At 49.2% G+C, this 12,348-nt stretch overlaps 1 protein-coding gene across 2 annotated transcripts in view; it reads right to left on the bottom strand.

Annotated features, from left to right (window-relative positions):
• Positions 1-2,609: 2,609 nt before the first annotated feature.
• TBX22 (T-box transcription factor 22) overlaps positions 2,610-12,348 on the bottom strand; it is a 32,270-nt gene continuing 22,531 nt past the window's right edge. For both annotated transcript variants that reach the window (XM_077292578.1, XM_077292577.1), the window contains exons 7-8: positions 12,215-12,300; positions 2,610-3,452 (exon numbers count right to left, since the gene is read on the bottom strand). In XM_077292578.1, coding sequence (XP_077148693.1) covers positions 2,881-3,452; positions 12,215-12,300 — 658 coding nt within the window. In that variant the 3' untranslated portion in view covers positions 2,610-2,880. The remainder of the gene's footprint in view (positions 3,453-12,214; positions 12,301-12,348) is intronic.

Below are 12,348 nucleotides of genomic sequence, written 5' to 3'. Positions count from 1 at the left end.
ACCCGGAGGATGCGACCCCCGACCATCCCGAGCCCCTCACTGATCATAGAAAATAACTTAGGAAATTGCCAGAACACTTCTCTGATAATTCCTGAGCTTCCAGGAGGTAAATGGTTAATACTTTCCTGTGCTTTTTGGGACAGGACAGAATATCTCAGTGGACCGACCTCACTAGTAGTGGAGCCTCCTACCCAGAGCAGCGGCTGAGGACTGATGACATCACAACGTGCCGGATTTATGTCACCATATACATGACTGCATCCAGCTGGACCCCTCTATAGCTGTCGTCCTGTTTTAGTGGGGTACATATATTTACCACTTGTGGCCGTCCGCTCCTAGGGGCCGATTGTGTCAGTATGGAGTGAAAAAAACGAGTTTCTGGTTTGGGGATATTTTTAATTACATTACTAAAAGTGCAGAATTTCCCATCTGAATCCCTCGTCAATAATGTCGGGCAGGAGATGATGGGAATGCGCATCCAGGTGACAGAACGTCGAACGATTCTCCTTAAATCGCCCGAAAAAGAGGACAAATGATGCCCGTTCCTCACCCACCACCCCTCCGCGCACAATGAGGGCGCTGTACGCATCACCCGCCATTTATAAACATTCACGGTGGAAAGTTCAGCAGGAAATTAGACATCAGCCGCTTCTCCTTACTGACCTTTATTGGAACAACATGTTTCTGCGAGCGGCGAGGAGAGAATCCGGAACAGTCCGCCATCGGGTCCTTAGCTAATTGGCGGCTGCCGGATTTTTTCTGAATTGGAAGTTTGAGAAGTTTGTGGTTTCTGGGAAATAAAAGTTTTATAAATTATGAAAAATAGTTCAAAGGTTGAAAATATCTGATATTTCAAAGGAGACGTCCCCGGATGTGACGGCCGCGATCCGTCTATTCCCAGCATTCCGCTTTTCCACCTGTGACACACAGATGAGAATTTCCACCAATACCACAAAGATCGAAATCTGATGAAATGGCAGAAAAACAAACGAGAAGAAAAAACGCTTTTCATCATGCAGTTCCTATGTGTGTTCTGGGGTTATTTAATCTCATGGACTGCAAGGAAAAGCCCCGAAATGCCAACATGGGAAAATTCCCCAAATCATTTCCCTTATGAGTATTAACTACACATTTTCCACCTAAACAACACAACATTTATCTGATGAAGGTCGATGCGGACCGAAACGTTATCCACTAGCTGTCTATCCACGGACTGTAAATAAATTCACCTTGTTTTTCAACATTTCCATTTGAGTGCCGAGTTTCATTAGAATTACTGGTACGGATTGGAACCCAACTCAGGCACCTATGGCACCTCCGGAGTGCCTTTTATGTTTTTTTGCTGAGGCCAGAGTACCGCCACATGCCTGATGTCATAGTATTGCCGCATGCCTGAGGCCATAGTACCGCCACGTGCTTGATGTCATAGTATCACGTGCTTGATGTCATAGTATTGCCGCGTGCCTGAGGCCATAGTACCGCCATGTGCTTGATGTCACAGTATCGCCGCGTGCCTGAGGCCATAGTACCGCCATGTGCTTGATGTCATAGTATCGCCGAATGCCTGAGGCCATAGTACCACCGCGTGCTTAAGGCCATAGTATCGTCGCATGCCTGAAGCCACATAGTACCGCCACGTGCCTGAGGCCATAGTACCGCCACGTGCCTGAGGCCATAGTACCACCGCGTGCTTGACGCCATAGTACCGCCATGTGCTTGATGTCATAGTATCGCCAAATGCCTGAGGCCATAGTACCACCGCGTGATTGAGGCCATAGTATCGACGAGTGCTTGATGCCATAATATTGCTGCATGCTTGAGGCCACATAGTACCGCCGCGTGCCTGAGGCCATAGTACCGCCGAGTGCTTAAGGCCATAGTACCGACGAGTGCTTGAGGCCATAGTACCGACGAGTACTTGAGGCCATAGTACCGCCGCGTGCCTGAGGCCATAGTACTACCGCGTGCCTGAGGCCATGGTACCACTGCGTGCCTGAGGCCATAGTACTGCCGAGTGCCAGAGGCCATAGTACCCCTGTGTGCCTGAGGCCATAGTACCACTGCGTGCCTGAGGCCATAGTACCGCCGCGTGCCTGAGGCCATAGTACCACTGCGTGCCTGAGGCCATAGTACCACTGCGTGCCTGGGGCCATAGTACCACTGCATACCTGAGGCCATAGTACCGCCGCATGCCTGAGGCCATAGTACCGCCGCATGCCTGAGGCCATAGTACCACTGCGTGCCTGAGGCCATAGTACCACTGCGTGCCTGAGGCCATAGTACCACTGCATACCTGAGGCCATAGTACCGCCGTGTGCCTGAGGCCATTGTACCACTGCGTGCCTGAGGCCATGGTACCGCCGCGTGCCTGAGGCCATAGTACCGCCGCGTGCCTGAGGTCATAGTACCGCCGCGTGCCTGAGGCCATAGTACCACCGCGTGCCTGAGGCCATGGTCCCGAAGCATGCCTGAGGCCATGGTCCCGAAGCATGCCTGAGGCCATAGTCCCGAAGCATGCCTGAGGCCATAGTACCACCGCCTGCCTGAGGCCATAGTACCACATGTTGGGGCAGACATGACGCCGCATCTGTTGAGTTCAGGCTTTTTTTGTATCTGAGGAGTCACGATTTATTATGTATAAATTGCGCTGAATATTCAGAAAGTTCAGAATAATAAAACGGACAAAGCAAAAGGCAGAAATACATAAACTACACAGTAAACGTCCGTCCTGCGGGACCGCGGAGCCGCGCGGCGTCCTCATCAATGCACAGAACACCTGAAGTTCCCGGTTGCTCCTCATGAGGGTCTCGGCATCTTCCGGCTCGTTATCCAACATTTAAATAATTATCTCCATTCCCATCATCCCCCCGTGAGCGTCTATTACAGACAATGATTGACAGACGAGGGCGTCCAGCGGGAGGCTCCGGGCCAGACGTCTCTGAATGAGCTGGGACAAGTGTCAGTCGTCTTTACATTCCCGGCTGCGGTGATGAGATGTGACGGCATGGAGAAGTTGTAGCCGTAGAAGCCATAGGGCGGGTGCAAGGAGCAGTTTAGGGTTTCCCGGGCAAGAGGGAAAATGTTCCCAGATGTGGGAATCCCGTACAACATGGGGCTGGTGGCGGCCACTCCGGGGACGCTTTGACCCTTGAACGTTTCCAGTTTGTTGTGTCTGGAGATGCCAAATGTAGACAAGAAAGGAACGTCCACCATGAGAGGAGAAAGTATGTGCCCCCCTGGAGATGCAGGCTTATCCAGCAGAGACCGGGGTCTTAGGATGCCGCTGGGGCAGATCTTGTAGCAGAACGGGGCGTTTATGTGGTGGAGATAGGTGTCCGAGCAGTGAAGACTCCCGGTGGGCAGGAGAAACGTAGGAGGGGAACAAGATGGAGACAGAAGAGGAGATGGAGCGCCCCCACTGGGCGTGAGCGGAGACGAACCGGAGCTTCCTCCTGTGCACGAGAGAACAATCATCAGGAATAATAATCATCATCATAAGTCATCAATAATCATCAGACATCGCCATAGTATTCAGCACCAATCATTACTGGTCATTGTAGGAATGATCATTGATAATCATTACATGAGTTTTTAACCCCGAAAACAACACCTGTGGCCTCTGCTGATTGTGCTGTCTACATCATGAGAGCTATTGACTTCCGTGATTGTCTGCAGTGGTCATGGGCGCTATAGTCATGGTGTCACCAATACAATAAAGACCAGAGCCGCGGTGGAGAGCCGGGGCAGGGGAATAAAGCGGATTTTATTAATTTATATCTTAATATATATTTAGAGCCAGCCGACGGAGTTAAAAACTGTATTTATGGAAGACCCCTTTATCTGTGGCATCAAAATCAGTTTTCTTGCTCCTCAACAGACGTCAGAACGGCCTCGGTGGTCCTCCGAGTACTTCTACTGCAAAACTGGCAAAACAAAAATGCAACATGTGGCGATTCCCGATCCGGGTCCTCGAACAGATCGATGTGACGAATGAATGAGAAAGTATCGACATTGCCGCCACGGAAGAAAAAGATGCCGGGAACGAGGTGAAATAATTATTCTCATCAATCGTCATTAGTGATCAATAACATCGTTAATTAAAGGAAGAATGAACACAAAAAGTTAATACGTAGGGCCCCATACATAATACATACACATGTATCGTCATACGGTGCCCATGCTGAACATACCGTATATACAATATATAACTATATAGTGCCCAATAATAGCAGCACGCAATGTCTCCACAACACTGTCACCTAATATTCATTACTGCCATCTGTTGCCTTCACAATACTAACACGCAGTGCCGAGTAATACCGCCACGTAATAACTAAATAATACCAATGGTTGAAATTGTAAAATGCTTGTAAAAAAAAAAGAGCAACTTTGCAGTTTACCTTTTGGCTTTCAAGAATGGTAGACAGTGGACAGGTTGTTGCCATCGTAACCAGCCACCTGTGCAGTGTCAGAGTGGTCGGTTACCTAGGTAAGGGGCAGGTGTCACTTTCAGACTGTATGTATTAGAGGCTATAAGTGTCGCTCTGAAGTTGCCCGGATCACTGGAGCAGTGCGGACCAGAGGCGCGATCATGTGTCTGGTCTGGTCTGTTAATCCTCAGGAGCGCACGGTCCCCGGCATCCAAGAGGCAGAGGAGCTGCTGCACACGGATGATACAGCCCTGGTCTATTAGGCCTCAATCAGACATCCGTGTTTTATGGACGTGCTCTATACGTGATTTCTACAGACACAGTGTGTACTCATTATAGTCTATGGTGCTGTTCACATGTCCGTGCTTTTTTGCGGAACGTGTGTCCGTGCAAAAATTACAGAGATGTGCCCCTTATTTTACCAACTTCAAGGATGAAAAGTACCAATATGAGTCTATAAGGATATGCAGATCACTGACAGCCCACGGACGGCATCAGTGTATGATGCAAGCGCTGTCCATGATTAACCCTGTAATGTACAGGAGAAGCTGTCAGATATTATCCATAGAGGAAAAATCACTGAAACTGATGGTAAAAACTGACACACGGAGCAAAGACAACTCAGATCCAAATCACAGAGGACCCTGAGATTCAAAACGCAGAGGACCCTCAGATCCAAAACACAGAGGACCCTCAGATCCGAAACACAGAGGACCCTCAGATCCGAAACACAGAGGACCCTCAGATCCAAAACGCAGAGGACCCTCAGATCCAAAACGCAGAGGACCCTCAGATCTAAAACGCAGAGGACCGTCAGATCCAAAACGCAGAGGACTCTCAGATCCAAAACGCAGAGGACTCTCAGATCCAAAACGCAGAGGACCCTCAGATCTAAAACGCAGAGGACCCTCAGATCCAAAACACCAAGACCCTTAGATCCAAAACGCAGAGGACCCTCAGATCCAAAACGCAGATTACCCTCAGATCCAAAACACCAAGACCCTCAGATCCAAAACGCAGAGGACCCTCAGATCCAAAACGCAGCGGACCCTCAGATCCAAAACGCAGAGGACCCTCAGATCCAAAACGCAGAGGACCCTCAGATTCAAAACGCAGAGGACCCTCAGATCCAAAACACCAAGACCCTCAGATCCAAAACGCAGCGGACCCTCAGATCCAAAACGCAGAGGACCCTCAGATCCAAAATGCAGCGGACCCTCAGATCCAAAATGCAGAGCACCCTCAGATCCAAAATGCAGCGGACCCTCAGATCCAAAACACCAAGGACCCTCAGATCCAAACCGCAGAGGACCCTCAGATCCAAAACATCAAGACCCTCAGATCCAAAATGCAGAGGACCCTCAGATCCAAAACACCAAGGACCCTCAGATCCAAAATGCAGAGGACCCTCAGATCCAAAATGCAGAGGACCCTCAGATCCAAAATGCAGAGGACCCTGAGAACCAAAACGCAGAGGACCCTCAGATCCAAAACACCAAGGACCCTCAGATCCAAAATGCAGAGGACCCTCAGATCCAAAATGCAGAGGACCCTCAGATCCAAAATGCAGAGGACCCTCAGATCCAAAACGCAGAGGACCCTCAGATCTAAAACGCAGAGGACCGTCAGATCCAAAACGCAGAGGACCCTCAGATCCAAAACACCAAGGACCCTCAGATCCAAAACGCAGAGGACCCTCAGATCCAAAACGCAGAAGACCCTCAGATCCAAAACGCAGAGGACCCTCAGATCCAAAACACCAAAGAGCCTCAGATCCAAAATACTGAGGACCCTCAGATCCAAAACATTGAGGACCCTCAGATTCAAAACTCCAAGGACTCTTAGATCCAGAACGCCAAGGACCCTCAGATCCAAAACGCAGAGGACCTTCAGATCCAAAACACCAAGACCCTCAGATCCAAAACGCAGAGGACCCTCAGATCCAAAACGCAGAGGACCCTCAGATCCAAAACGCAGAAGACCCTGAGATCCAAAATGCAGAGGACCCTCAGATCCAAAACACCAAGACCCTCAGATCCAAAACGCAGGGGACCCTCAGATCCAAAAGGCAGAGGACCCTCAGATCCAAAAGGCAGAGGACCCTCAGATCCAAAACACCAAGGACCCTCAAATCCAAAACACAGAGGACCCTCAAATCCAAAACACAGAGGACCCTCAGATCCAAAACGCAGAGGACCCTCAGATCCAAAACGCAGAGGACTCTCAGATCCAAAACGCAGAGGACCCTCAGATCCAAAACACCAAGACCCTTAGATCCAAAACGCAGAGGACCCTCAGATCCAAAACGCAGAGGACCCTCAGATCCAAAACGCAGATTACCCTCAGATCCAAAACACCAAGACCCTCAGATCCAAAACGCAGAGGACCCTCAGATCCAAAACGCAGCGGACCCTCAGATCCAAAACGCAGAGGACCCTCAGATCCAAAACGCAGAGGACCCTCAGATTCAAAACGCAGAGGACCCTCAGATCCAAAACACCAAGACCCTCAGATCCAAAACGCAGCGGACCCTCAGATCCAAAACGCAGAGGACCCTCAGATCCAAAATGCAGCAGACCCTCAGATCCAAAATGCAGAGCACCCTCAGATCCAAAATGCAGAGAACCCTCAGATCCAAAACACAGAGGACCCTCAGATCCAAAACATTGAGGACCCTCAGATTCAAAACTCCAAGGACTCTTAGATCCAGAACGCCAAGGACCCTCAGATCCAAAACGCAGAGGACCCTCAGATCCAAAACACCAAGACCCTCAGATCCAAAACGCAGAGGACCCTCAGATCCAAAACGCAGAGGACCCTCAGATCCAAAACGCAGAAGACCCTGAGATCCAAAATGCAGAGGACCCTCAGATCCAAAACACCAAGACCCTCAGATCCAAAACGCAGGGGACCCTCAGATCCAAAACGCAGAGGACCCTCAGATCCAAAACGCAGAGGACCCTCAGATCCAAAACACCAAGGACCCTCAAATCCAAAACACAGAGGACCCTCAGATCCAAAACGCAGAGGACCCTCAGATCCAAAACACAGAGGACCCTCAGATCCAAAACACAGAGGACCCTCAGATCCAAAACGCAGAGGACCCTCAGATCCAAAACACCAAGGACCCTCAGATCCAAAACACAGAGGACCCTCAGATCCAAAACGCAGAGGATCCTCAGATCCAAAACACCAAGGCCCTCAGATCCAAAATGCAGAGGACCCTCAGATCCAAAATGCAGAGGACCCTCAGATCCAAAACGCAGAGGACCCTCAGATCTAAAACGCAGAGGACCGTCAGATCCAAAACGCAGAGGACCCTCAGATCCAAAACACCAAGGACCCTCAGATCCAAACCGCAGAGGACCCTCAGATCCAAAACATCAAGACCCTCAGATCCAAAATGCAGAGGACCCTCAGGTCCAAAACGCAGAGGACCCTGAGAACCAAAACGCAGAGGACCCTCAGATCCAAAACACCAAGGACCCTCAGATCCAAAATGCAGAGGACCCTCAGATCCAAAATGCAGAGGACCCTCAGATCCAAAACGCACAGGACCCTCAGATCTAAAACGCAGAGGACCGTCAGATCCAAAACGCAGAGGACCCTCAGATCCAAAACACCAAGGACCCTCAGATCCAAAACACAGAGGACCCTCAGATCCAAAACGCAGAAGACCCTCAGATCCAAAACGCAGAGGACCCTCAGATCCAAAATGCAGAGGACCCTCAGATCCAAAACACCAAGGACCCTCAGATCCAAACCGCAGAGGACCCTCAGATCCAAAACGCAGAGGACCCTCAGATCCAAAATGCAGCGGACCCTCAGATCCAAAATGCAGAGCACCCTCAGATCCAAAATGCAGAGAACCCTCAGATCCAAAACACAGAGGACCCTCAGATCCAAAACGCAGAGGACCCTCAGATCCAAAACGCAGATTACCCTCAGATCCAAAACACCAAGACCCTCAGATCCAAAACGCAGAGGACCCTCAGATCCAAAACGCAGCGGACCCTCAGATCCAAAACGCAGAGGACCCTCAGATCCAAAACACCAAGACCCTCAGATCCAAAACGCAGCGGACCCTCAGATCCAAAACGCAGAGGACCCTCAGATCCAAAATGCAGCGGACCCTCAGATCCAAAATGCAGAGCACCCTCAGATCCAAAATGCAGAGAACCCTCAGATCCAAAACACAGAGGACCCTCAGATCCAAAACATTGAGGACCCTCAGATTCAAAACTCCAAGGACTCTTAGATCCAGAACGCCAAGGACCCTCAGATCCAAAATGCAGAGGACCCTCAGATCCAAAACACCAAGACCCTCAGATCCAAAACGCAGGGGACCCTCAGATCCAAAACGCAGAGGACCCTCAGATCCAAAACACCAAGGACCCTCAAATCCAAAACACAGAGGACCCTCAGATCCAAAACGCAGAGGACCCTCAGATCCAAAACACAGAGGACCCTCAGATCCAAAACACAGAGGACCCTCAGATCCAAAACGCAGAGGACCCTCAGATCCAAAACACCAAGGACCCTCAGATCCAAAACACAGAGGACCCTCAGATCCAAAACGCAGAGGATCCTCAGATCCAAAACACCAAGGCCCTCAGATCCAAAACGCAGAGGACCCTCAGATCCAAAACATCAAGACCCTCAGATCCAAAATGCAGAGGACCCTCAGGTCCAAAACGCAGAGGACCCTGAGAACCAAAATGCAGAGGACCCTCAGATCCAAAACACCAAGGACCCTCAGATCCAAAATGCAGAGGACCCTCAGATCCAAAATGCAGAGGACCCTCAGATCCAAAACGCAGAGGACCCTCAGATCTAAAACGCAGAGGACCGTCAGATCCAAAACGCAGAGGACCCTCAGATCCAAAACACCAAGGACCCTCAGATCCAAAACGCAGAGGACCCTCAGATCCAAAACGCAGAAGACCCTCAGATCCAAAATGCAGAGGACCCTCAGATCCAAAATGCAGAGGACCCTCAGATCCAAAACACCAAGGACCCTCAGATCCAAAACGCAGAGGACCCTCAGATCCAAAACGCAGAGGACCCTCAGATCCAAAACGCAGAGGACCCTCAGAGCCAAAACGCAGAGGACCCTCAGAGCCAAAACGCAGAGGACCCTCAGATCCAAAACGCAGAGGACCCTCAGATCCAAAACACAGAGGACCCTCAGATCCAAAACATAGAGGACTCTCAGATCCAAAATGCAGAGGACCCTCATATCCAAAACACAGAGTACCCTCAGATCCAAAATACAGAGGAGCCTCAGATCCAAAACACAGAGGACCCTCAGATCCAAAACCCAGAGGACCCTCAGATCCAAAACACCAAAGAGCCTCAGATCCAAAATACTGAGGACCCTCAGATCCAAAACATTGAGGACCCTCAGATTCAAAACTCCAAGGACTCTTAGATCCAGAACGCCAAGGACCCTCAGATCCAAAACGCAGAGGACCCTCAGATCCAAAACACCAAGACCCTCAGATCCAAAACGCAGAGGACCCTCAGATCCAAAACGCAGAGGACCCTCAGATCCAAAACGCAGAAGACCCTGAGATCCAAAATGCAGAGGACCCTCAGATCCAAAACACCAAGACCCTCAGATCCAAAACGCAGGGGACCCTCAGATCCAAAACGCAGAGGACCCTCAGATCCAAAACGCAGAGGACCCTCAGATCCAAAACACCAAGGACCCTCAAATCCAAAACACAGAGGACCCTCAAATCCAAAACACAGAGGACCCTCAGATCCAAAACACAGAGGACCCTCAGATCCAAAACACAGAGGACCCTCAGATCCAAAACGCAGAGGACCCTCAGATCCAAAACACCAAGGACCCTCAGATCCAAAACACAGAGGACCCTCAGATCCAAAACGCAGAGGATCCTCAGATCCAAAACACCAAGGCCCTCAGATCCAAAACGCAGAGGACCCTCAGATCCAAAACATCAAGACCCTCAGATCCAAAATGCAGAGGACCCTCAGGTCCAAAACGCAGAGGACCCTGAGAACCAAAACGCAGAGGACCCTCAGATCCAAAACACCAAGGACCCTCAGATCCAAAATGCAGAGGACCCTCAGATCCAAAATGCAGAGGACCCTCAGATCCAAAACGCAGAGGACCCTCAGATCTAAAACGCAGAGGACCGTCAGATCCAAAACGCAGAGGACCCTCAGATCCAAAACACCAAGGACCCTCAGATCCAAAACGCAGAGGACCCTCAGATCCAAAACGCAGAAGACCCTCAGATCCAAAACGCAGAGGACCCTCAGATCCAAAATGCAGAGGACCCTCAGATCCAAAACACCAAGGACCCTCAGATCCAAACCGCAGAGGACCCTCAGATCCAAAACGCAGAGGACCCTCAGATCCAAAACGCAGAGGACCCTCAGATCCAAAACGCAGAGGACCCTCATATCCAAAACACAGAGTACCCTCAGATCCAAAATACAGAGGAGCCTCAGATCCAAAATACTGAGGACCCTCAGATCCAAAACACCCAGGACCCTTGGAGCATTTTTTGCATACGTAAATACACAGGGGCATGTGAATGAGTCCTGACAATTGTATCCAGTCTGCATGAAGTAAACTCTCCCAGCTGCACAGAATTGTCTCCTATAGTTACAAAGTGTCAGTCTGGAGGCCTCAGCATTGTTGGCACTGACACATTGTATCCACTTCCCAGCTGCGCACAGGGTCGCTCTGCGCAGGGTTCGGCTCTGTTCTTCACATTATGTTCATGCAGAATGTAGCATCTGAATTATTATTGCATTTGAGCCTTTTTTGTCTACTTTTTTCTAAGTCATTGGTGTTTTTAATTTGTTTTTTATTCTTCTTTTAATTTGAGCTTTTTATAAAGTCTATTTTATGTGTTAACTGGATCCAGATGCTTCGGATGATCCATGATTTGCGACTATTTAAAAAGTGGCAACATTTTTGTGCAAATGTGCTCCAGTCCCTTCCTCGCCCTGGAGAGATTTTATGGATGTTTACATTATTATGTAAGATTTGCAACATTTTAGGGGAACAAGCGACTGTTTAGGCAAAAAGTTGCAAATATTTTTATACACAAAAATAAAGAGCATTTTTTTCTTTTTCAAAAAATTCTTGAGCCGCCTCCACCATTTTAAAGAATTTGACATAAAAGTCGTCAATGAATACCGCAAGACAAAAACGAAATAAGTAAATAAAAGTAACTTTAAAAAAAGAAACACAAAAAATAAATTAGGGTCAGTTTGTTTTTGGGTTTGCGATGATGCGGGCGCAGGTTTCATTATTCTGGTGCTTTCAGCTCATTCATCATTTGTGACTTTTCAGAATGTCACTACATTTTTGCAGAGTTTCTGCCCTTCACTACTGGGGAACAAAATGTAATTTGTTTTTATTTGCACAATTGAAGACTGAAGTGCGGCATTTTATTGCTTACTGAATGGACGAAGCTACAACTACTGCAAAATCTGCTGCACATAGTGGTATCCTGGCAGGAGAAATGCAATTTTCCCATTCATGGGGGCTCCTGAAAAGCCAGAAGAAACCATCTCCTGCTCCAAATCCACAGTGCTAGTCTGGGAAAGATGGGTGACAACCCCTGTATAGCAACTTACACTACAGTGAATGGATACAGAGCAGATTTATAGCAAGTGATGTCTGACAAATCCCTGAACAGCGGCCGTAATACAGATTCCATGTTCCCCAAATCACCGACACCTCATAATGTAACGTGCAACTGAGCAAGTGATCCGCGTGTAACTGCAAAGCCTCTTACCAGCTGGATCTGCCCCGAAGGCCTTAAAGTCTAAGGAAAGAGAAGATCTCCAGGGGTAGTTCTCAAGAAGACCATCCAGAACGCCCCTAAAACACAAAAGTCACATGATCAGCCCACGTCTTGGAAGATGAAGG

Source organism: Ranitomeya variabilis, chromosome 2 (genome assembly GCF_051348905.1).
Source record: "Ranitomeya variabilis isolate aRanVar5 chromosome 2, aRanVar5.hap1, whole genome shotgun sequence".
Taxonomy (NCBI): Eukaryota; Metazoa; Chordata; class Amphibia; order Anura; family Dendrobatidae; genus Ranitomeya; species Ranitomeya variabilis.
Note: the sequence above shows the minus strand (reverse complement) of the source record. Positions and strands in the feature narration are given on the sequence as shown.